The sequence below is a fragment of the Gymnodraco acuticeps genome, unplaced genomic scaffold (assembly GCF_902827175.1).
Source record: "Gymnodraco acuticeps unplaced genomic scaffold, fGymAcu1.1, whole genome shotgun sequence".
In the NCBI taxonomy this organism is placed as follows: domain Eukaryota; kingdom Metazoa; phylum Chordata; class Actinopteri; order Perciformes; family Bathydraconidae; genus Gymnodraco; species Gymnodraco acuticeps.
The window spans coordinates 7,886,758-7,913,355 of record NW_022990590.1 but is presented as its reverse complement, the minus strand read 5'-3'; the positions used below and the strand labels follow the sequence as shown (position 1 = coordinate 7,913,355).

The 26,598-nt window shown below is 43.8% G+C and overlaps 1 protein-coding gene across 1 annotated transcript; it reads right to left on the bottom strand.

The window, feature by feature from the left end:
• Positions 1–26,482, bottom strand: paqr8 (progestin and adipoQ receptor family member VIII). Its single transcript, XM_034228703.1, has 2 exons — positions 26,356–26,482; positions 1–1,190 (listed from the first exon to the last, which is right to left on the bottom strand). The coding sequence occupies exon 2, from the start codon at positions 1,151–1,153 to the stop codon at positions 122–124; it is 1,032 nt and encodes a 343-aa protein (XP_034084594.1). The 5' UTR covers positions 1,154–1,190; positions 26,356–26,482; the 3' UTR covers positions 1–121.
• Positions 26,483–26,598: the final 116 nt, after the last annotated feature.

Sequence of the window (26,598 nt, the reverse complement as noted above, 5' to 3'; positions counted from 1 at the left end):
CATAGAGCAATACTTTTTATTGTTAGGGGTGAACAGCTTCTTTGAATAAAAACCTATACAGTTGGATTTATGAAAGTATTTTCTTTTATATAATTTGGTACATTTAAAACAAACCCCTATTTCACTTGTCTCTTTCTTCTGTTCCCTGCAGTTTCTTTGTCATGTACCACATTGAGATGAGTGCTATTAGAATGGAAGACATGAAGAGGGTGGCAAGAGATACACAAGCCCACCACAGCTGCTTCTCTCCAAACACCTCCACAACTGTATCCCTCCGTCTGGCGTAGTCCTGGGAAAGTGCTTCCAGCTGGAACACGGTGCTCAGGCCCAACAACACGTGGAAGATCTGGTGAGCCTGGCCCACAAAGTCACAGCGGCCCGGGAAGTAGCATTCGGGGATGTGACATGAGAAGAAGAGGGCGGACAGAAGGAAAAGGGCAATCTGAAGAGTGTAGAAGTGTAAGCAGGGCTCCTGCGTCCAGGAGACGGTGAACAGGCGATGGACTACGGGGCTAATGCATAGAAAATATGACAGGGAGTTAGGGATCAGCTGGCAGATTTTACGCTGTATTGGATAAGGCCGTTGGTACCTGGACTTAGCAAAACAGCAGCCTCCACACGAGAGCCACGCAAAGAAGGCGATTCCAGGAAGATACAGCGGCCCGATGGAGCTTTCTCTCCACGCTGGCTCTGACGTGTAGAAATAATGGCCAAGTGCGCAACCGTACTGATGCACTGCTACACCCACATAGTCCATGAAGAAGAAGAAATAATGGGTATGTTCAGAGTGAGATTGGAAGAGGTGAGCTGCCACACTTAACAACAGATAGGCGAAGGCAGACAGCAGGTAGAGGATCAGAGGTAGACATGCTGCGTCTAAGGTGTACCCCAGGGTGCCTATATTGGCCCACCAGCGGAGTAGCAGCACAGGACAGAACAACAAGTGTGTCCAAACGTTTAGGGTTTCATTGTGTTTTTGGAAGAGGCTTTGGAGGTAACAGAGCCAGTTCTGCTGGATGGGACGGTAGCCCGACAGGATGTAGGGCTCTCTGAACAGAATGGGGACCTGGGAGGCGAGGACTGTGTGGCTGGTGGACGGAAGAGAAGATGGGATGCGGTCAACGATGAGCCGCTGCACTATGTCGCCCGACATTTGAAGAAGCCTGCTGGACACCCAGTTGGAGATAGAACTGAAAAAGAGACAACAAATATTTCAGGTTTAAGCACTATTTGGTATAGGTTTAAAAAAAACGATAATGGTTTGGCTAAAAAATAATCTATAGAAGAATACATTAACTTTGCATGTTCACAGCTGTGATGTGTTTTTTTCGATTTTAAATCTTTTGAATTGTTTATGTCACTTAAGTGGCAAATAAATTCATCAAAACAGTCCAGGGTTGTCAAACTATCTCAAAACACCAGTAAAACCATGTCATAATAAACTCTTTATAACAACATATCATGATGCTGGTGTCACCAGAACAACTAAGGAGGACTATTGAGAATCATTTTAGGTCATTCCTTAAATTGCAAACAATTTACAACTTAAAACGTTTTAGTCATGCTTAGGCAAAAGAATTGCTACAAAAAGTATTCCGTTTTTTTTTTTTAAAGAACTGTATACTGGTCAGCTTTAACACTAGAACCACCAGGGGTCGCTGTATACCTAAAACCGCCAATGGGTAAAATGTACCCGCTATTAGAATGCATTGATTTTCAAGGTACAATGTTCTTTATTTATCATACTAGAACACAGGGTTAAGATGAGTCTATCTCTCTATCTATAAGGAACCGCAGTAAACAACAGGCGTTGCTATAGCAACACATCATGTTTATGTTTACGCACAAGATCAATAGCGCGAAAATCACTGCATTTTCTAATACCCGCTGGCGCTGGGTATACATTTTTTATTTAATCGTTTATTTGAATAGGGACAATGCACATTAATGAACACTTTTGACAAATAATGCTTATAAGTGTAAATATGGCTGATTTTAGCTTTGAGCTAATTTCCATCCGTAGTCCCTGACATACAACATATAAGAACATGACATTTGTAAACATAGCAACAAATAAATACATGATATGCAAAAGAGCAAGAGCAGCACACACAAGTATTTACCACATGGCAGTTGTTAGAAATTAAAATCAATGTTGATATGGCGTAATTTGAATTAAATACACTATTTAATTTAAATCAGTTTTATTCTGAAAAACCTGAAGTTCACTAACTATTAACTTAATACTTTTATTCTGAAAATTCTTCACTTCCGGTTAGCATTAACATGTGGCGAAATGCTGCATTTTCAAACCGTGAATCAAAGGTGAAATGACATGTGATGTTGTACACTGAGCACACTGGGTTTAGCACTCATTTATTGCCGCTGAATAACGTTTATTAGGGAATGTTTAAATAACCACAGACACCAGAATGATGTAATTTAACAACAGAAAAAGGCAGGAATTTCATTGGACCCGCCCCCCGACGACGCCGGCCAATAGGAGAAGACCTCAGATGACAGCAGGAAGAGCAAGCCAAGAATTGACCTCTTCCACCTGCTGACCTGGACTGACCGGTCGGATGAGGAGAGCGCCTCCACTCGCACATTTCATTTTGTACACCACCGCATCTTTTGTGTAATTAAATGCTGTTAACTGTTATAAGCTTCCCTTGACTCTTTTCAGTCTCTCCTGCCTTCAGGGTTCTAGAATACACTAACACAGTACACTAGCAGCAACGACATATTAAGTGCAAGAGATGATACAAGAGATGCATAAAGTGCAAGAGGAGATACCCCTGTATCTGGGAGACTTTTGGTGTCATCCTAGATGGAGAAAACAACCAACATCCCACGCTTTTTGAGCCAAATACGCAACTGCGTGTGTTAATAATTGCATGTTTTCACTGCTCATAGGATATGCGGGTTCGGGTCGGTTTGCGGATCTTGTACCAAGGGGTCGGGTCGGTTTGCCGAACTAATTGGCAATATGTGCGGGTGGCGGGGCGGGTTCGGTATTGCACGTCGCGGGGCGGGAGCGGGTCTTGAAAATCAGACCTGTGCGGGACTCTGGTACAGGCTGGTCCGTAGTGACTACAATTAACTGTCTTTGTAGTTGTAGAAAAAGGGTAGCGAATAAAAAGTCTATGCGCTCCTGATGGGGGATCATAGCGAGAATAGAATAGTGGTTGTCGCAAGGGGATAAGATAGTTATCGCTCTTGGACGGTCATCAGGCACCGATCTAGGACCTGCATACAAGGGTGGAAGCGCAAGTCAAGGTGCTCCACTGGAGATAATTCCCTATCCCCTCTGAAACCTCGTAATTCGGACTAAATTGAGCTGGACGATTATCCGTCCCCTTGTGTGTTATGAAGGTTTTTATGCATGTAAACGGTCTGCAGAGTCAAAAACCCTCAAAGTACACCCTGTAGCGAGTAAAACTCTAACATAGAAAACACCTGTCTGTGCTGCCCCAGAACGCCTCGTTGGAGATTTGAATGTTTCCATTGTTTGCTTCCTGGGTTCTGTGATGTGTGTGTACCCAAATCAACAACAAATGACCGGATTGGCCCAAATGGACCAATCCGCGGAGCACCTCACACATCAGGATCCCTTGGCTAACTAACAGGGAGTCCCCATTGACTTGCATAGAGCTCCCTGAACGCTGGTAATAGACGAGTTGGGATGGCGGAGAAATGCTCTCCGCAGACCCATGCTCACAGCGTTATAAACCTTTTTCTTTCTCAATATCAAGCCACACTTATTGTTTTTACTTCGGCTGTGAGTGTTTGTGTGTGCTCAGGATGAGTTTCGCTGTGTTTCGCTGTATCACCGACCCGGAAACCTGCAGCAGCGAGCCTCGACCAATCAGAGCACACTGGGCTCACAGGGAGGGGGGGGGGCAGGGGGGGGGGGGGGCAGGAGCTCCAACAAGCCGTGTAGGACAGAGAGTGAATACACATACAGAGATGCTGTATGAGAAACCAATGTGATTTTGGAAAATTGCACCATTTCAATCTATTATACCTCAACAATGGAAATATGATCAGTAGAAATGGCTATGACATGGGACCTTTAAGACAAACAAATAATATGAAGATGTAAAGCAAAATGCTGGTAGTATAAATGTGCTGCAAAATGAAAAGAAATAGCAAAATAGTTATTTTTTTGTCCTGCATCTGAGTGTGCAGAGACAAATGTAAACAAGAAGGACACTGTTCAGGATGTGCACTGTAGGTGTAAGAAGAAAAGAAGATTATATTGCTTTAAGAATCAATTTTAAAATTGTATTGCTGTTATGTTAAGATATGTTTGTGACCTTTTATAAACCCTGAGACCCTCAGAGGCATCACTGCTGGTTGTAAAGACCTGCCTGAGGAGGTCAGGGTAGCAAAATCTGTCTGCTCTTTTAGGTACATTTTGTATTATTTGTTTCATGTATTCTTAATCTATGTATTATATGGTAATAATGAATAAAAACGTAATGTATTGAACACATTCCGAAACAAAGCAGATAAGACAGAACTAGACTCAGACATAATACTAATTGTTGTTGAAACCTTTTGCACTATTGCTGCAAAATGGAAACTTTGTTGATTATCTGTTCCAACTGGCCACTGGAATCAGATAATTAATATAAGTTGAAGTTCAATTACAGTTTTAAATATAGTTTAAACATTCTTTATTAAACTGCTTCAAATTATTTCTCGTATCAACCAATTGGTCTCCATAGACATTACTACAATTATAATAGTTGTTAAACTACTGACAAGTTTTCTGAAATCAAGCTTATGAACAATAGAGTAAAGGTCGCTGGTTAAGCCAAGATCAATATATTTGTTGAAGTTTTTTATTGTGTGCATAATAAATGTGTTAAATGAATTGAGCAATTCTTTAAGTCTAATGTTGCAATCTATTTAAAATAAGTAATTACTAGAAAAATAGATGTTGTTTTCCAAGGGCCTCTCTTTCACAGGCCTACACTTTAAATTATGAGACTTCCAAATCCTAACAGACAGAGTATCACGATCTGTCTTTGTGGTGTTTTGTCTTGTCTAGATCTGTTTTTGGTTTTCTGTCTGCGTTGTGTTTTGTCTTGTTTGGATCTGTCTGTGGTTCCCTGTCGTTAGTTTCCCTGGTGTGTCTGATTACCCGATTGTGTTCACCTGTGGCCCCTGTGTTTTCTCCTCCCTCCTCACCTGTGTCTTGTTTGTGTGATTAGTCTTGTGTGTATTTAAGTTCTGTTTTTTTCTGTCTGTCTTTGTCGGTTCGTCTTTTGTCATGACTAGTTCGTCGGTGAGTGTTCTGTTTTGTCTTTGTTGTTCACCTAGCCTTGAAATAAAGGAATTCTCACTTTAATCTGCATTTGGGTCCTACCTGCTTCACACACCGTGACAGAACGAATCGACCACAAAATGGACCCAGCAGATGATCCATGGGAGGTTGAATTACAGCATTTAACTTTCTATCTGGCTTGCTGCTTCGATTGGTGGAAGGGAGCGTCCAGTGTTCGGCAGAAGAGGGCCGCTCTGGTAGAGGCGCTCCGGTTGGCAGCAGAGAAACCATGTTTTGTTGAGTTTTTACCTGACTGGATTTTGGACTTCCTTCAAGCATGTGATTCCAGGCATGCTAGCTCCCTGTCTCCCAATTCCCAACCTGGCACCATACGCCTTGGTGGGTTCCGCCTGAAGTCAACCCGTGCTTCTACCCCAGTTCCTGCTCCTGTCCAGGAGTCGTATTCCGGAACTCGTCAGGCTTATGGAGGTCCACGGAATATTCAGGAGGCTGCTAAGAGGAGTCGTCGCAAGGCCAGGCTAGCAGCCCGAGCCCCAGCAGCCATGGTTCCGGCTCCAGTACAGGCCCCAACCGCCATGGTTCCGGCTCCAGTGCCGGACCCAGCAGCCATGGTTCCGTGCTCCAGTACCATCCCACATAGCCATGGTACCATGCTCCAGTACCACCCCACACAGCCATGGATCTGTGTTCCGGTTCCTTGCCCAACAGCCATGGTTCCGGCTCCAGTGCCGGCCCCAGCAGCCATGTTTCCGGCTCCAAAACCGGCCCACACAGCAATGATCCAGGCTTCAGCTCCGGACCTTACAGCCATGTTTCCGGCTCCAGAACTGGATCTTACAACCGTGGTCCCTGCACCAGAGCTGGCCCATACAGCCATGGTTCCGGCCCCAGTTCCAGCCATGGTTCCGGCTCAAGTACCGGCTCCAGCAGTCATGGTCCCGACTCCAGCACCTCGTCTCCTGCTGGCTCCCCAGCCGACGCCAGCTCCCCGAGTCTTGTCGGTGTACCGGCCGACTCCAGCACCTCGTCTCCTGTTGGCTCTTCAGCCAACACCAGCTCCCCGAGTCTTGTCGGCGTACCGGCCGACTCCAGCACCTCGTCTCCTGCTGGCTCCCCAGACGACGCCAGCTCCCCATGTCCTGTCGGCGTACCGACCGACACAAGTTCCCTCTCAAGTCCCCTCTCAAGTTCCTACCCGAGTCCCCTCTCCAGTTCCTACCCGAGTCCCCTCTCGAGTCCCCTCTCGAGTCCCCTCTCCAGTTCCCTCTCGAGTCCCCCCTCGAGTCCCCTCTCCAGTCTCCTCTCCAGTCCCTTCTCGAGTTCCCTCTCCAGTTCCCTCTCCAGTTCCCTCTCCAGTTCCCTCTCAGGTCCCCTCTCGAGTCCCTTCTCTCCCCCTCTCTAGTCACCTCTCAAATTCCTACCCGAGTCCCCTCTCGAGTCCCCTCTCGAGTCCCCTCTCGAGTTCCCTCTCGAGTTCCCTCCTTTAGTCCCTCCTCTAGTCCCTCCTCTAGTCCCCTCTCTAGTCCCTCCTTTAGTCCCCTCTCTAGTCCCTCCTTTAGTCCCCTCTCTAGTCCCTCCTTTAGTCCCCTCTCTAGTCCCCCTCGCGAGTCCCCTCTCGAGTTCCCTTCTCTAGTCCCTCCTCTAGTCCCTCCTCTAGTCCCTCCTCCAGTTCCCTCCTCTAGTTCCTCCTCTAGTCCCATCTCTGGTCCCCTCTCTAGTCCCTTCCCAAGTCCCTTCTCTAGTCTTTTCTCTAGTCCTTTCTCAAGTCTCTCCTCTAGTCTCTCCTCTAGTCCCATCTCTAGTCCCATCTCCAGTCCCTCCTTTAGCCCTTTCCCTAGTCCCTTCTCAAATCCCAACTCTAGTCCCATCTCAAGTTCCCTCTCGAGTCCCCTCTCCAGTTTCCTCTCAAGTCCCCTCTCGAGTCACCTCTCGAGTTCCCTCTCAAATCCCTTGTCGAGTTCCCTCGCCAGTCCCAACTCAAGTCCCTACTGAAGTGCCGTTGGAGGTTCCGCTGGGGCTCCTGCCAACTCCATGTTCTGTCCCGTTGGGGGTCCCGCCGACTACTCTCCTGCCGGGGGTCCTGCCAATCCTATGTCCAGTCCTGTTGGAGGTCCCGCCGACTACTCTCCTGCCGGGGGTCCTGCCAACCCTATGTCCTGTCCCGTTGGGGGTCCCGCCGACTACTCTCCTGCCGGGGGTCCTGCCAACCCCTTGTCTTGTCCCGTTGGAGGTCCCGCCGTCTACTCTCCTGCCGGGGGTCCTGCCAGCTCCTTGTCCTGTCTCGTTGGAGGCCCCGCCGACTACTCTCCTGCCGGGGGTCCTGCCAACCCTATGTCCTGTCCCGTTGGAGGTCCCGCCGTCTACTCTCCTGCCGGGGGTCCTGCCAACCCTTTGTCCTGTCCCGTTGGAGGTCCCGCCGTCTACTCTCCAGCCGGGGGTCCTGCCAACCCCTTGTCCTGTTCCGTTGGAGGCCCCGCCATCCTCTGTCTCGCCGGGGGTCCTGCCAATCCCGTGTCCTGGTCCTCTTACGTGGGGTATCCTGCCGAGGCTTGTCCCACCAGCTCCGGTTCTTGTCCGGCCGACACCGGGTCCTGCCCGGCCTCCGGCGCTGGCCCGTCAGCGCCTTCCTGCCCGGCCTCCGGAGCTCTCTGGTCTTCGCCCTCGAGCCCGGCCCCCTGAGAGCCGCGGTCTTCGCCCTCGATCCCGGCCCTCTGTGAGCCGTGGTCTTCGCCCTCGAGCCCGGCCCCCTGAGAGCCGCGGTCTTCGCCCTCGATCCCGGCCCCCTGAGAGCCGCGGTCTTCGCCCTCGATCCCGGCCCTCTGTGAGCCGTGGTCTTCGCCCGCGAGCCCGGCCCCCTGACTCTTCCTGCCGCTGCCCTCGTCCTCGAGCCCGGCCCCCTGACTCTTCCTGCCGCTGCCTTCGCCCTCATGCTCGGCCGCCCGAGTCCCCCACCTTAGATTCTGCCTTACCCCCGGGCCGTCTGCCCGAATCCCCCTTTTTGAACTCTGCCTTGCCCCCGGGCCGTCCGCCCGAGATCCCTTCCTGGTCCTCTGCTGTGCCTCTGGGCGGTCAGCTCAGTCCCGTCCTCCTGACCCCCTCCACCCACCCTGGTGGCCTAGTGATACGTCCCTCCTCTGGACCCCCTCCACCCACCCTGCTTGAGGTTTTGGACTTTTGTGTTCTTTTTTTGGGACGTCTGGGATCCGTCCCTTGAGGGGGGGGGGGGGTACTGTCACGATCTGTATTTGTGGTGTCTTGTCTAGATCTGTTTTTGGTTTCTGTCTGCGTTGTGTTTTGTCTTGTTTGGATCTGTCTGTGGTTCCCTGTTGTTAGTTTCCCTGGTGTGTCTGATTACCCGATTGTGTTCACCTGTGGCCCTATGTTTTCTCCTCCCTCCTCACCTGTGTCTTGTTTGTGTGATTAGTGTTGTGTGTATTTAAGTTCTGGTTTTTCTGTCTGTCTTTGTCGGTTCATCTTTTGTCATGACTAGTTCGTCGGTGAGTGTTCTGTTTTGTCTTTGTTGTTCACCTAGCCTTGAAATAAAGGAATTATCACTTTAATCTGCATTTGGGTCCTACCTGCTTCCCACAAAAAAAAAAAGTCTCCGCCTCCGACTCTCTTTTCACGGCACTACAATATTTATATAAATATATGTGTGTGTATATGTCCGCATCTGTAGCCTGTTATTGTGTCATTATACCGCACTGTCAATGAATTAAAAGTAAATATATAAGTAGTCATGAACACATCTGTCCATCAGCTGCTGTGCCTCCTGTCATCATTAATGGACGTCTCTTTAAAATGACCGCTCAGAGGAGAGGAGTTCTCATTTTTCTAACCGCCTGCTGCTTCCCCTCCTCTCTCCTCGGTTCCCCTCCTCAGTCCTCCGCTCGCATCTCCTGTGGGCAGCACCAAGTCTCGAGGATAGGAGTCGAGGAGGGGAAATTTGAGTATTGAGAAACCTCTACTATCGGAGACTGGATATATCCCCCCCCCCCCCCTCTCTGGTCTCTACAATGAGGAAAATAAATTACGGGCCAAAAGTTTTATTTACAAGTATTAAAAGTAAGCAGAGGACACCAAACCAACTGAGACCTGTCTGTCCGATGCATCTACGCACACACTGTACCACACGCACCTACAGCTCCTAAACCATAATCAGGCTACAGCCGTTGTGTATTTTATTATGTGAAGCACTAAATGGTTTTAGAAAAATATCGACTCTTTGTTTGCAGATATCTACTAAACTAAAGCAAATAAAGAGAGTAGGCCTGTTATACTGAGTGATATATATTATACACATTGCTCTGGTTTCTGCACGGACCTCACAGCTGTTCTCACTGTAAACATCGCGTCGCGATGAAAGCAGTTAATAAAATAATATCCAAGGGATGCATGCAGAGCTGTCATTGGCTGAGATAAGTCCGGCCGTGCGTCACGACTCTTTGAAACATCTCTGTTGCCGGAAATGCATCCACGAAGGAGCCGTAGAGGACCATGGAGGACCCATCAGTGTATCCTCGGTTAGAGCTCCTCCAGAGAGCCTCCTCGATGCTCGATGCTCGGTCCTCGAAGTGCATTTAGAGAAATTAGATGTCCTTCAACATGGCGCGCTGAAATTCATTTCCGGGTCACTACCGGAGGACCGAGGAGTCGAGGAGTCGAGGAGTGGGATTTGATGAAATTAGAAAGGGCCGAGGAGTCGAGGAGGGGAAATTTGAGTATTGAGAACCCTCTAGTGAGAACAGCTGTAAGGTCCGTGCAGAAAGCAGAACAGTGTGTATAATATATATCACTCAGTATAACAGGCCTACTCTCTTTATTTGCTTTAGTTTAGTAGATATCTACAAACAAAGAGTCGATATTTTCTAAAACCATTTAGTGCTTCACATAATAAAATACGCAACGGCTGTTAGGCTGTTAGCTGTAGGTGCGTGTGTGTGGTACAGTGTGTGCGTAGATGCAGCGGACAGACAGGTCTCAGTTGGTTTGGTGTCCTCTGCTTACTTTCAATACTTGTAAATACAACTTTTGGCCCGTAATTTATTTTCCTCATTGTAGCGACCAGAGAGGGGGGATGGGGATATATTCAGTCTCTGATAGTGTTGCGTTATTATGAGAGTGCTCTGTTTGATTCTGAAATTGTATATATTTATATAAATATATACATATATATATGTGTGTGTGTGTCCGCATCTGTAGCCTGTTATTGTCTTATTATACCGCTCTGTGAATTAATTAAAAGTAAATATATAAGTCGTCATGAACACATCTGTCCATCAGACAGAGGGCTGCTGTGCCTCCTGTCATCATTAATGGACGTCTCTTTAAAGTGACCGCTCAGAGGAGAGGAGTTCTCATTTCTCTAACCGCCTGCTGCTTCCCCTCCTCTTTCCTCGGTTCCCCTCCTCGGCTCGCATCTCCTGTGGGCGGGACTAAGTCTCGAGGATAGGAGTCGAGGAGGGGAGTCGAGGAGGAGAGTTAGAGAAATGAGAAAGGGCCTTTGAAACATCTCTGTTCCCAGAAATGCATCCACGAAGGAGCCGTGGAGGACCGTGGAGGACCCATCAGTGTATCCTCGGTTATAGCTCCTCCAGAGAGCCTGCTCAGTGCTCGATCCTCGGTCCTCGAAGTGCATTTAGAGAAATGAGATGTCCTTCAACATGGCGCGCTGAAATTCATTTCCGGGTCACTACCGGAGGACCGAGGAGTCGAGGAGTCGAGGAGGGGGAATTGATTAAATGAGAAAGGGCCCTGGTCTCCCCAGCCCTTCCCCTCACCTGCTACTCATTCCCTCATTTACTCCACAGTATATATTCCACCTCACTCTCACTAGTCCTCTGCCAGATTGTCTTGTGTTTTTCATTATCCTTTGCCTAGTTACCTGTTCTGTCTGGTTTTGACCGCTGCCTACCTGTTATCGGACCTCGAGTTTCCTGCCTGCCCCGTAATTGGATTTGTTTGCCGGTCTGATGGATCGCCTGGTTCTGAGCCCTGTTCTGCCTGCCCCTTCTCGGATTTGTTTGCCTGACTGCTGGATTTCCTGGTTTTGACTCTGCCTGTCCCTGAGTCGATTAAACTGAACATTCTTTCGGAACACTTACACTTTCGCACTAAACTAAATAAATAAATAAATATTTTCAGATTATAAGGTATTGAATAATAAGGTATTTCTAAAATTATAACAGATAATGTTAATATCCTTAATCGTCCAGCAATCAGGCTTAACAACACTACTCTTCAATGCATTATCCATGCACAGGACAGACCTACAATTATGTTTCAAGTACTGGATTCATTTCAGTTTTGGCCCAAAACAAATATTTATAATAATTCATATACAATTACATAGCATATTTGATCCTCAAATTAGAGAAGTATAATTTAAAGAAATTTATATTCTATATTCAACATTAGATAAACACAGAAGAACCCTTTCCAAGTACCATAAGTATATTTTCAGGTAAGTATGGCTAATAAGAATAATTAATTGAGTTAGTTTGGTACAGATCAGTTGTAGCAATTACAAATGTATGAATTAAAGTTTTAAGAATGTTTAATCCTTCCTTTCCAGGTTTTTACAAAAGTCTTTGAATATTTACCTAGCTTTTCCTTTTCAGATTGTTAAACATTTTGAGAATTGTTTAACTTTTTCCTTCAGATTTTGAAATGACATAAGGATTGATAGTTTAAATAATGTAATTATGTTATCATGCCATAGTCTTTTGATTTAATATTTAATGAAGTAAATATAATCCTAAATTGAAGATACTGCAATTTTGCAGATTACAGATTGATCAAATCCCCACTGAGTTGTATACCTTAACTCTGAATTTGTATACCTTAGCTGGATCTCTTATGATCCTGATTTTTATACCTTAACTGGATCTCTTATGATCCTGATTTTTATACCTTAACTGGATCTCTTATGATCCTGATTTTTATACCTTAACTGGATCTCTTATGATCCTGAGTTTTATACCTTAACTGGATCTCTTATGATCCTGAGTTTAAAGGCTTTTGACTAGTGATTGCCTTAAAGTAAATCTTTAAACTGCAAGCTGGTTTTGATTTTATAGTTTGATAAAGGAGATTAACTAATGGTTAAATGTTAAAACATATTAGTTTAAAATAAATGTTTTTGCTATTATGTATCTGTGATTTTATGTGTTCAGTATTATGCTTTTGACAAAAGATGCTCCAAACACTGACGAGAGATGATTTTTCTATTATGATTGGCTGTCTCAATCATTGTGATTGACTGTTTCAATCTTATTGTGTTGTTCTTAATGTGATTGATGTAATTGATGTTGTGTAAGTCCACTCTCAAATCTGAAGATTCCCAATGATTTAAGTATTGAACAAATTATAATTAGACTAAGGTTTTTTGGCTATCAAAATTGATTAAAAGAGAGGTACTGTTGGGGAAATATTTTCCAAGGCCCATAACTTTGACCCACTTTATCAGTTCAAACTGTCCTGACTGAGCACACGCACCTGTAACCTTGGCTGCTATGCTCTCAGTGTTTGTTTCTATGTTCCTGCCTGTTAGCGTCAGCTGATAGAGGTGTTATGATTCTATCTTGTTATGCACAATGTTGAATATTCTCTGAGAACTAGCTAAATACACGGGTCTGGAGTAGGGTTCTTCAGAATTGATTGTGGCATCTCAACCGTGTGGTCAACTCGTAGCACAGCACGTGTCTTCTGAATTATCCGGCCGAAGCTCCAAATAAAACGTCAGTGTTTGCCATCAAAGCTCCAGCTCTCCTCGTGTCTCTCTGGGTGTTTCTCAATGTCGAGTAAAGCTGCTCCAGAGCCACTATTTCAAGCATACTACGTCATCGAGTGCCGCCGAAGTACTGTTCCAATGTCCAGCATACTTGGAATTCTACCGAGCCCGGCGTACTTCGTTTGGAGAAATGTTGAGGCTGCACATGTGTAGACTCCGCGGTCTTAAAATCCCCACAATGCTTTGCGCACGGACGAATTTCCAAAATCTGTGACGGAAAATGTAAGGCGTGGCCGATATGATGCACACCTGCACACTTGCTCGCCTGTTCCATTCTTCGTTTTCCGAGGAAGTATTCTTGCCTCGCTTCAGAAGCAAGACGCTCGGAAGACATGTGCTACCAAGCAAGCGTACTCGAGATTGAGAAACACCCTCTGAGTCCTGACTCCAATTGCTTTAGAAGTTTCCCCTACAGCTATGACTATAAAATAAATAGACACAATCACCAGTCCCAGGTTCTGATGGGTTGGATACGAAACGAAGGGAAAAGTCATAGAAGAAAGCTTGCATTAGAAATGTTGCAAAAGCCAGGTGCAGACACTGTAGAAGACAATGAGTTATTGAGAAAATGAAGTTGATTTGTCTGCGCCATCTTGAGTACCATCTCATGGCGCTTATTTCTGCCGGAGGACCGAGGATCGAGGAACGATAATGGAGGAGCGATAATGGAGGAACCACCAGACCATCCTCCGATGAAATCCTCAGATAATCGCCCCGCCCCCTTACTGTGTATCGTTCACTGGTTGGACGATGCAGCGCATGCACTGATCTGATGCTTCTTGACATGAGAGCAGTTTCCCAGCGGAGTGAAGAAAATACATGAACCTCACGGGAGTCACTCCTCAGTTTATACTGTGTTTTGTTTCAATTAATGTCTAATTTAGTTACAAATATGTGATATATCTGAACAACAAAGTGGTCAAAACTTATTATTTTATTAATTTATTGGAAACATTTTCATGATCGCTTTTTTCGTTTATACATTTTAAGAATGGCGTTTATCTTTTTTGAGAATGAGTTCTTATTTTAGTTTATTTATTTGGGTCTACAACAGATGATACAAATGTTTGTGTCGGTAAATGTGTACTAACAGGGGGTGTGTGTGAAAACAACGGGGACAGAGCTGGCTGCTGTCAGACATCAGCCGTGCTGCGTCATCACAAACGGATGTCGCTTCACGTGACGCTCCGGAGGAAAGGACGTCCCATTGCTCTTAAAACAAATGTCCCTGCTTCTCGTGGTTTCCTTGCGTCTCTCCATGCTTCCATGGTGGGAGGGACTAAACGCAGGGAAACAACGCAAGTGAGGGAAGCAAGGATTCCATTTAATCGACCTGAGATGCAGCCCTGGCCTTGGAACAGTGTGTGAGCTCCCTTACGCATAACTGGGAATCAGTGTAATGGAGGATTCCACTATCTATTGTAGAAACTTCAGCAAAACAAATTACGTAGGATAGCATGACTAGAGTAGGGAGGGACCTTCACAGGCCGGCCGAATGCTGATTGGAGGTCATGTTGCCAATAGACTTTGTCCAAGTCTGTGCACCAACCAGGGAGACCAAAGTCTAAACCACGGTCCGCTCCATCTAGTCTCAACCAATCATAAATGTACGGGCAGAGCCCTGAATAATAAAATGTTATGCACGCATGAGGTTGAATGCTTTTTTCCGGAAATAGAGTTACAGATTACAGCTCTGCTGCCTGTGATTTCTGTGACCGGACGGAGTCCTTGGTCAAGTGAAATATATCTTTTGCTCTCTTTTAATAAATAGTTAAACTTAGAAGTTGTTTCTTTCCTGGAATTAAAGAACACAACATATTTGACATACTTATCTCATCATATTCTCCTTCTTCTGCCACAAATGTTGTCATGCTACTCGTCCGGCAGCGTTGACACGAAACACACAAAAAACACATAAAAGCGTGCGGAATAGGAACGGGAAATCCATTTGAAAAGAGCTCAAAAACACCCCACTTTGACCCCATTAAGATTTGCATACTTTAACGTACAGTAGAACAACAATTACAAGTTTAAACCGTTCTCCAGACTATGGACTTTATTAGACTATTTGGATATTTTTTGATAGCTAGTACGGTTCTCACGAAGTCGCAGCTTATGTTTTGTGAAAATCACACTGTTTCACATTTTATAATGGGTGTGTATCATGGATGTATAATAAGAACTGGGTACAGCGTCGGAGGCGAGATCTCGTTCTTTCCTATGAGAGTTGCTCATTGGCGCATGAAGGCAAAATTGCCCAACTTTTGAGAGAGCGAAACGTCACAGATTACCCGTCATGCCTGGCTGTCAGAGCAGAAGTACCCGTATGTGGGCTCATAGAATATGCGCAGTTGAGTTGCCACTTAAGCCCCGCCCCCCGAGCTCACACTCTCGGTTCACTAGAATGAATGGAGAATCTAAATCTAGATTCGGCTTTTAGTGCATTTTACAACTTTAAGGACCGAATGATTATAATAAGGGCTACAAAATAGTTCATACTGGGAAGTTTAGTTAAAAAAAAATATCCGCTGATTTACTGACGTCTCTTTCCCAATGTTAGTCAATGGGAAAAAGTATTTTTGGTCCCAGTGACGTCACGGACTGATACGGAAGTTGCAGTACCGCTGTTTGGACACAACGAATGTTGGGCACAGAGCCCGGCACACTTCCTGGGAATTTAGTGTGTATCGGAGAGTTAAGACTTACGGAATGTCCACACGGCTTCGCCGTGTTGAAGCTTGCCGGTAGGTGTGTCTGGTGCGCGACCAACAACTAATCACATTAATCTCCCGCCCCCGGACACACAAGCTTGATTGGCTAGCGCTTGTATTGGCATATGATTTGATTGGCTAGCGCTTCCGTCGACGCTTGAAAAGTTGAACTTTTCTCAACATTCGAAGCGAGCAACGGAGGCAAAGCAACACGACGGAACCACAATGCAGTTCGGCAAAGCTTGACGTCACCCCATTCAAAGTGAATGGGAAGCGTCTCCGTTGAAGCACGCGACGGAGCCGTGTGGACGTACCGTTAGGGTGGGTGACATCACAGCTAGAGGGGACAAGAGCTGTAAAATCAGAAGAGTTTATTTTCCAACTATTGCTCGGCTGGCCACAATTTTCACTTTTCATACATCATTTGGTGATCATAATGTAGGGAAATTTGTCACGGCCGCACCGATATACTAATTTAATCACATATAGCAAAACACGAGAGTCGTCAGGTGTGTTCATCTGGTATCCTAAATACTCTGGATAGGATATTCAGCTGATTGGAGTTTCAGTTTTTTACTTAGAAGCAATAATGCAGCACAATATTGTCAATACATTCTCTGACAGGCTGTCTCTAGTTCACTGGCAGGGCGTTGCCGTGGAAACTCTTTGATCTTTGAACACACCTGTCGGTCGTTAACTAAATCCAGTGGTAATCTAAAGATGTTCAGAAACGATGCAGGAATGTGCTACAAGAATCCAAAAATGTAAGAGATAAACAATTAAAGTAGTAAGCTAAAAGTGAGCTAAAATTAATGGATATTCTTTGTTGTACCTTAACAATACAACTAATGCTATTAATACCCACTCAGCGCGGGTAATGTTAGCATCTACTGTAGATGCAAGTGGTGTTTTTATTCAAACTTAAAGTAATTGCTTTAGAAAATTCGAAGAAATGTTGACTGTGTGACTGAAACTTGGGTGCACATCCCATGCACCCAAGTTTCAGTCACACAGTCAACATTTCTTCGAATTTTCTAGTTAAAATTATTATCCTTTCAAAACAACATTTTCTATGCATTTGAGAAACATTTCTCTCCCGTTAGATGAACACAAAGGGAGGCATGCACATATATTAAAGGAGTGTAGGCACTATATATATATTTTTTTCTTAATGTCACCAAAATAACCAAAGAAAAAGGGAGAGGTTCAAATATTTAAAAGAAAACAACAAAAATCATACAGAACATTGACATTCTGTAGTTCCGATGATATTACATTCCGAACACTTTAAAGGGCTTTGTGACCTCACGGACATTCTAATGTCATGCTTACAACAGGCTGAGGGGAATCATTCCATCATATTAGTTTGAGCAAACGAACGAGAAGGTAACGCCGAACATCCCTGACCCTTTAAACCCAAACAGCTCAAATACACGACTGAACGTGAAGCATTCTGTAACCAATACAGGTACTGTCTTATTTTGAAGTGAATCTGTAACTGAACTGAAAAAAACAAGTCATTATGATAACTCATTAATGTGGGGCTTTTAAAAAATGGTTAAAAACATAAATCAAGGCAGAAAATTATTAAATTGTGGGTATTGGAAATAACATACTAATACTTTTTTTTACCTTTGCATTAAGTTATGTTGTCAAAAAAGGAACATCAACCCCTGATCGACACAATCTCAGAAAACTACCAGATCTTGAAAGTTCTGGGAGCGGGTTGCTATGGACAGGTGGTGGAATGTTTAAAACTGGACACCGAAGAGACTGTGGCTGTGAAGGTTTTAAAACAAAAGAACTCGTCGAAAAATAACATGAGAGAGGTGAGCTAACTTTGGATTTTCACAAGTCAAAGATCCATTTTTGGACAGTGCCTGAGTCTTAAGAAATATTTGCCTCTACACAACATAACTGTTTTATTTATCCTCAGGTTCTCATACTGGAAAGGCTCCAATGTTTCGACCCTGATAAGTCCCACATCGTCAGATGCCACGAATGTTTTCAATCGATTGACCGGACCTTCCTGGTGTTTGAAATGCTGGATATGAGCCTCCATGACTACATGAACAAGAGGGGAAGGCTGCCATTACCACTAAAAGGCATACAAATGATGATCAGAGATGTAAGGATACCAGAGAGAAATCAAGAACTATTAGTTTTCCACTCCTTAGATATACTTTTATTGATCCCAGTTTGGGAAATTATTTCATCATATAAACATTATGTAAATTACTTTACTTGCAGTTGGCCACAGCATTAGATACCCTGAAGGGTATTGGAATAATCCATTCAGACTTAAAAATGGACAACGTCATGCTGGTGAATCACCACGTAAAGCCATTCAGGGTGAAGCTAATCGACTTTGGTCTAGCTGTAAAGATCTCCGAAGTGTGGCCAGGAGTTGTAATGCAGCCTCTTTGGAATAGGTAAGACCTCAAGACCTTTTGAAATGCATCAATGCAAGGAACTGTTCACTGCCATCTGCCTCGTCTCTAATTGAATATTTGATTAAAAATGACCTTGTATATTCTTCTGTTCCTCCACACTCAGGTCCCCTGAAATCATTCTTGGCCTGCCATTTAATGAGGCCATTGACATTTGGTCTCTTGGCACAATATTGGCTGAAATGCTGCTCGGATTTCCGCTTTTCCCAGGAAGACATCAGTATGATGTGGTGAGTACAATTGATGGTTCATTTCTGAATCTTTCTTAATGTTTGTAATATTGTTTTTATATGTACTAATACTTTCAGACATGTTTTATACATGGCTTATAAGATTTATAGAGTAGTCCAAAATGACGTTTTGCTGTGTTTTGTCTCTAGCTGCGTTACATCATCGATCTCCTGGGTGAACCACCAAAGGAACTCCTGAATCGTGCAGTGAACACAGGGTTATTCTTCATAGAAAAAAGAAAACCCTTTGTGAAGAAGCATTGGACATTCAAGGTAAAGCACCACAACCTTCTTTGCCAACTTTGAATTATCCTTATTTAGATCATTAGTATTAAGCAACAAAATATGTTGCCTTCTTACAGACACCCAAGGAGTTTCAGAGGGAAACGTTGAAGAAAACGAGGGAGGCAAGGGAATATAGCTTTTCCTCTCTGGAGGCGCTGAAAAAAGTAAGTTGTCAATTCGATGCTGCCTGTAGAAGCGGCAACAAAAAATAATTTTGATTAATATTTGGCAATATTTTTGTTATTTAGACAAGGTTGCACAAAGCAAACAGCCCCGAATTAGAAGATAGGACGGAATGTGTGGAGCTTTTGAAGGAAATGCTCACGATGCACCAACATAATAGGATTACTCCAGATAAAATCCTGGTCCATCCTTTCACAATAAGGCGCTACCTCAGTCGAAAAGACTGCCCTAAGTAAGTATGTCTGTATGAATCTGTAAATTACACCATCTCCGTGGCACACATGTTTTCAAACAAAAGTAGGCAGTGTAGACTACTGTAAATGGCTAATGTTATCTGTACTGTACACTGAAAAAACTGAAACGTTGTCTTTGATTAAATGTATTATGTCAACAGGTTTTACATAACTGTATTAGGGTAGTTGAAAGCAATTACATTAAGTTTGAATAAAAACACCACTTGCATCTTTGTTTACCTTTAGACCATCCTCACATTGTGAACCCTCAACTCTCAAAGAGCTGTCACCTGGTTTCACTGAGGTTCAGACGGATGAGAGGACCCTGGAGGTGGGAGAAGCCCCCAAAGAGAGCAGTGCCATCAGGTAAGGCCACTAATCCCTCAGCTGAGTCAAAGAAAATGTGCATGAAGTTAGGCGATATGAAATGATCATTATGTTCATTATGCTCCCAAACTGGAACTCCCTACCAGGAAATAAAGACGCATCTTTTTAGATAAGCTTTTTATTAGCAACAGTCCACTTTTACATTTTCTTTAATCAATATTATTTCTTTTTTTATATTATATTACTTAATGTAGAGATTTTTACTTGTGTTATTTATTGTATTAGTGACATTCCCTTTTAAGTTGGTATTTTTACCTTTATTAATCTTTTTATTTATTAAGTTTTTATTATTATTATTATGTTATTTGGGTTTTTATTTATTTATAGGTTTCTATATTTTATTGTTTTTATTGGATTTGTATTCCTTTAGTTTACAGAGAGGGATCATTATTGATTTGATTGTTTTTCATTTGTTTTGCCTTCTGTATCCCTTAAACTGTTATCATGTTGCTAAAAGGTTTTAACGTCTGGCCTGATGTGAAATTCTTGTTCTGTTGTAAATGTTGATGTGTGCCTTGTTGTTAAAGCACTTTGAGCTGCACCTGGGGGGTATACTACGAAGCAGGATTTTCGCTTAGCCGGCTAAATTCAGGGGAAACTCCGGCTTTCCGGTCCTACGAAGCTGGTTCTCTTTTTAGCAGGCTAGATCTCCATGGTAACTTATGCTTAGCGGCTAACCTGGTCGGGACCAGGTTAGGTTGCAGGCTAAGAGCTCAACTCAGTGAAAGCACCGCCTGCTGACCAATCAGAGCTCAGTGTGCGGAGTTTAAAGCGATCAAGTCATATTACAGGAGAAAGGAAATACAGAAAAACTGCCATTGCAGGAAAGACGGCCGGCAAAAATCACCGACTGTGTGAACGTGAACATTAATAGAATATCACCTCCCATCTTCAGAGCAATCTGACTATTATAACATTAGCGTTAAGAAAGCTTACTTAAATATCTGCCACAACAGAAGTACACTGAGTGCAGACGATGTGTCCCATTATCATTCATATCACATCATATCACATCATAATGTATCATATATCTCCTTATCTGAGTCAGCTTCTTGAGCCGTATCTGGCCGTGCAACACTCACAGTGTCACATACTGTATGCAGAAGTATTATTTTAAGCAACACATTAAGTTGACGAAACACTCGAGACAAATGTAATTAAAGTCAGATCGTGTTTTAGACAGGGCAGTGATATCATAAACCTGTTAATGTACGCATTCAAACACTTTTTCTTTTGCCAGCTGTATTCACCTTGCATGTGGCTTTTATCCTGGATAAAGTGTTTAAGACATGGATGTTTAAAGTTTAACTTCTTCATATTTGACTATAGTATTAAAGTTCACTTTTCATTCAGGAAGTATGACGCTGCGCTGTCAGTGCGCTTCTCCATGTTTGTGATTGGTCGAATGCTCCAAATACCACCCCTTTCATGTGAACGCGCACCTAACTAGATAGGACACGGCTGGCTTGAGCGATCCACTTGATAACCAGCGTCGTAGTACAGTTTAGCGAGAGCGCGTATGTTTTGGATTAGGCCAACCGGCTAACTCAAACATATCCAGGTTAGGTTGAACCAGCTTCGTAGTATAGGCCCCTGGTGTATGAAAAGTGCTATACAAATACAACTTCATTATTATTAATATACTTAATGCAATCTAAGCAGGTGACATAAAATGCACCCTTGCCCTCAAAACTACAATGTCAGTTTCAATATAATCTATACTTTTTGATCTTGTGTGAACCAACAATGACCCTTTGTTTGTGTGTAGTACCCAGGCTGTGCAGGGAGTAATGGCGATGTCTGAAATTGAGCAGGAATGGAAACTGGAGTCAATTAGTAATGAAGATTTGGAAATTGAAATCATCGAATCGGTTATGGCAAGCGACAATACCAAAGCTCCCAGCTCCAGCAGCGAAGAGTCCTTATCCTCACCTGGTAGGAAATATTATATTTATATAATATATATTTCTGAATTGTCACATCCTTCCAAACTCCATTTATTCAAAGTCGATTAAAGCACTAACTTTACTTTCAATTTGCAGTGATCAGCCAGCCCAGGAAAGGAATCAGAGGATTCTTCTCCAAGATGAAGAGGAAGTCCTGCTTCTGTGTGCCTTGCAGGGCGGGGGGGGGATTTGCACTGAAAAAACTGAAACGTTGACTCTAATTAAATGTTTTATGTCAGGAAATGTCATTAGATTAGGTTAGTTGAAGCAATAATATTAAGTTTAATCATATGTTTTGTATTTATGTTATATAATTATGTATATATTAAGTCAATGTTTCAGTTTTTAAGTATAGCCTACGTGATCAGCTTCATTTTCATGTAATCAAACATGGGTGTTTAAAATTCAAGGGGGTTAAGGGGGTGGGGGGGGGGAAGTAGCGGAAAAATAAACCTATTAAACTAACTATACAGTGGCGAAAGCCTTGGTAAAAAGGTGCGTTTTGAGGGCTTTTTTGAAAATGTCCAGGGTTGGGGCGCTGCGGATTTCGGGGGGGGGGGAGAGAGTTCCAGAGGGTGGGGGATGCCACACTGAAGGCTCTGTCACCAAAAGTCCGCAACCTGGTGCGGGGGGTGGAGAGGAGATCCTGTCCAGATGATCTTAGCTTCCGGGATGGAGTGTGGGTAGCGGAGAAGGTCAGACAGGTATTGGGGGGCGAGGGCATGGAGGGATTTGTAAGTCAGAAGAAGGAGTTTATAGGTGATACGGTGCTTGACTGGGAGCCAGTGGAGGTGGATCAGGGTGGGGGTGATGTGCTGCCAGGGCTTGGTGTGAGTGAGCACCCTGGCAGCCGAGTTCTGCACATACTGGAGCCTGTCCAGGGCTTTACTGGGAACCCCGAACAGGACTCCGTTGCAGTAATCCAACCGGGAGGAGACGAATGCATGAATGAGGGTCTCGGCCACGGAATCAGAGAGTGATGGTCGTAGACGGGAGATGTTCCTGAGGTGATAGAAGGCAGACTTAGTGACGGATTTGATGTGTGACTGAAATGAGAGAGTGGAGTCAAGGATGACACCCAGGTTACGGACTTCGGGAGACGGGGAGATGGAACAGCCGTCAATGTGGAGGAGGAGATCCCCAACCTTCCGGAGCAGTGCTTTGGGGGCCACAACCATGAGCTCAGTCTTCTTACTGTTGAGTTTGAGTAGATTTGCTGTCATCCAGGTTTTTATGGCATGGAGACAGTTGACCAAAGACTGTGGAGGGAGCTGGGCGGATGGTGAGGTGCTGAGATAGAGCTGAGTGTCATCAGCGTAGCAGTGGAAATTGAGACCGAATTGACGTATGATCTGGCCAAGTATGGTATGGCATGTAAATGGTGAAAAGTAGGGGACCAAGCACGGAGCCTTGGGGGACACCATGGTTGACTGGGGCCGAGGGGGAGGATGAGCCGCTGATGCTAACAAACTGAGACCTGGTTGATAGATAGGACTTAAACCATGACAGAGCTGTGCCAGTGATGCCAAGGTTGTCAGAGAGGCATTTCAGGAGGACTGTATGAGAAACAGTGTCAAAAGCAGCAGAGAGGTCGAGGAGGATGAGAATACTGATTTGTCCGGAGTCAGCAGCGAGAAGGAGGTCATTAGTGATCTTGAGGAGGGCGGTCTCTGTGCTGTGATGTGCTCTGTAGGCTGACTGTAGGGGTTCGTAGAGCTCATGGTTGGACAGATGTTGATGAAGCTGGGCGGCGACTGCTCTTTCCAAGGTTTTGCTAAGGAAAGGAAGGTTGGAGATCGGTCGGTAGTTGTTCAGCTCCTCAGGGTCCAAACCAGGCTTCTTGAGGATGGGAGTGATGGAGGCGGTTTTGAAGCAGGAGGGAACTATTCCAGATGACAGAGAGGAGTTGATGATGTCTGTTATGATGGGGCAGAGGGTGGGAAGGCAGGCCTTGACCAGCACCGTGGGCAAATTAGAAGTTGACAGTATTAAACAGTGTACAGCCCTGGAGGTTTAGGCGATAGGAAACAAATTGGTGTGTACAAATTTACACATTTACAGACGTGCAATAGATGCCGTATGTAAATCAAAAAGATAATATCTCTCAGATGTATATTTACTCGCACTTGGATGAGGACTACTGTTTCTGTTTTTCTGTTTTCTTTTAAGGTCTTATTTTGCCAAATGTTAAGATTACTGTATCATAATCCAACATCTGGATTGGAAATGTTTAATGTTTAATGCTTAAATTATGTCAATAATGTTCTATGCAGTGGTTCTCAAACTTTTTTCAATAATGTACCCCCTTTGAAAAAAAATCTCTGCCAAGTACCCCCTGATCAGCGCAAAAACTATTTGTTAGGGAAAAAATGCCTACATAAAGAGGTACAGTACAGCGCTGCACCATCGGTGTCTGATTTATTAAAATAACAACATTGTAACTGAGAAACACTTAAAGGTGGGGTAGGTAATTCACTTCAGAAACACTTTTGGTTATATTCCAATGCTCTAAACATCCCGATAGCAATGAATACATTAAATGCTTTGACAATAAATACATTTAAAAATGTCATCTGTGGAAGCCGTGACGCTGTAAAAAGCGGGCCGGCAATTATCTGAGCCGGCTCGGCTCAGATGATTGGGCCGGCCCGGCCCAATCCGGATTCATCTTCTTATTATAGACACATGCATTTACAAACATTTGGACTACCTATGTTGTACTGTATTATCTTTTTGATTTACATACGGCATCTATTGCACGTCTGTAAATGTGTAAATTTGTACACACCAATTTGTTTCCTATCGCCTAAACCTCCAGGGCTGTACACTGTTTAATACTGTCAACTTCTAATTTTGGGAAAAACGAAAACGTCTTTTAAAACTACAATTCCCAGTAGAGACGTGCCATAGAGAACATGTTGCGAAATACAATAGCCAGCATGTGTAGTTCTGGGGGGCGTTCGAGTCCAGTTTTGAATAGTCTGCCGTGGTTTCGTTCCATTTCAAAGAGCTTGGCGCTCGGCGTAACCTTGGCGCACTGCCACTCCAACATCCAATCCCAGAGCTTGTTGACTTATCACGTGGTTTTTCAAAGCGGACAGGCATCGTCACAACAATAGCTGGGGATTGTGGGTAGTGTAGTCTCTTTGGCGCTCCACATTTCAGAGAAAACAAGTTGTTTCTCAGAATTGAAGGGGAAAAACACAAAAGCATTGTACACAATTTAAACCTATCAATGTCATTTAATTAACAAAGGTAATCTGGTGTTTTTGAGTTGATGAGTAGTGGAGATATCACTGTCAAATCAATCGACAGTAAGGAGAATACTTACTTCCGGGTGTACAATTCTCCGTTATCCAATGGGAATGGACGCTCACATTGCCTTTAAGAGCTGCCGACATAAACGGATGCGGTGCTTCCCTAAGCGTCAAATACCGCCGCCGATGGGAATACATTGCAATCAGTTGAAAGCTCTTTGCGTCCGTTTATGAAGCTGAAGGAGCCTCGGCGCGTCACAACTGGACGCCACGGAACCCTGACCAAGCGTCGCTCCTGGACGCTTAGGGAGTGAGAGTGTGTTGCGTATTGTCATACCGATATTCTGTACAAACTGTGAAGCCCACTGAGACAAATGTAACATTTGTGATATTGGGCTATATAAATAAACATTGATTGATGATTGATTGAGTTAGTCACTTATTTAATGTTTGTTCTTTCTGATGTAAAGTCAAGGTTGTAACTGTTTGCAATGAAATTGTGGGGCACTGAACTGTTCCTTTGAATCTTTTGAATTTTGATATATGATAGTCATTCAAATTTGAAGGAGGGTGAGCAAGCGTCTTGAAGAACATTCATCATTAACTCCTCCAAAAAATATAGTTTATTCAATAATAAATGAATATGTGAATCATAACAGTGATTGACAGCTGATAGGAATAATATGATTGTTAATAGTATCATATTCATTCAGACAAACATCGATGAGACAGTTAATTAATGTACTTATTGCAGCAGTTTGCATATATTGGTACCCCTGCTGGTCTAAGAGTGAGACAAACTCATTCAGTTATTGTTAATTTAAAATTCATTAAATTATGTCTGCCACCTTATATATTTATATTTAAGGATTCACTGTTTTGCCACAATAATGTCACCTAATGTTATTGAGTTAAAATATCAATATTGTGGCTTTCCAAGGTAACTGATTGATTTGACTGTGATCAAAATCTCCTGAAACCCTCTTGCCACCCCATGAATATTTGTCTAGATCCGCCCCTGCGTGTAGGTAAAGCAGGATGTAGTCAAACCTGTAACCACTAGCCTCTTCTTATGACACAGGGAGAGTGGAATGTGTGCTATTGTTTACCAAGCTAGATATGCACACTGAATGAAGGAAATCAGAGGTTACACTTAAACTGAAAACAGCTACTGTATCTCATGTGTGGTAATGATAATTTCCCCCCTCATCATTCCTCTGATTCTGATTACCTAAACTTTTTTAATCCTTGGGATTTTTGAGTTGATATTGGAAAAACAAATGTTTTCTCATGTGATAAATTAAATTCGTGTGCAACAGATGGGAGTGCATTTTAACCCATAAAGAAATAATACATAAGAATACAAATATATTTTCCTAAATGGCCCCTTGATTTTGCGACAAACAAACTGTATTGTTTGCAGAATTCAGACTTAAAACACACATTTTACACAGACATGTCAACACAGGCAAAGTTGATCAAATAAACCCTTGATTTGCCATAATGCGTGACAAAGTGAATACAGTGCAAGATAGTCTATGATGTGTAGGAAGTAAGAAAAAGAAGAGACATCAGCTCAGCTCACCTGTTTGTATCGACACACACCTGTTGTCCCTCTGGAGTCGCAGGTCTCTGAAGAAAAAAACAAGCCTAACTATACTGCATGGTTTCCTCCGGTAATTGCAAATAACTCAACACGTTGGAGTTGTGAGATTTCCGGAGGCTGCAGGGAGGAGAAAACAAATATAACCTGACAGCCTGGAGATTAAAGCGAGGGCGGGATTAGGACAAGAGAGTAAAGTGGTTATTATCAATATGGGTAAATCAC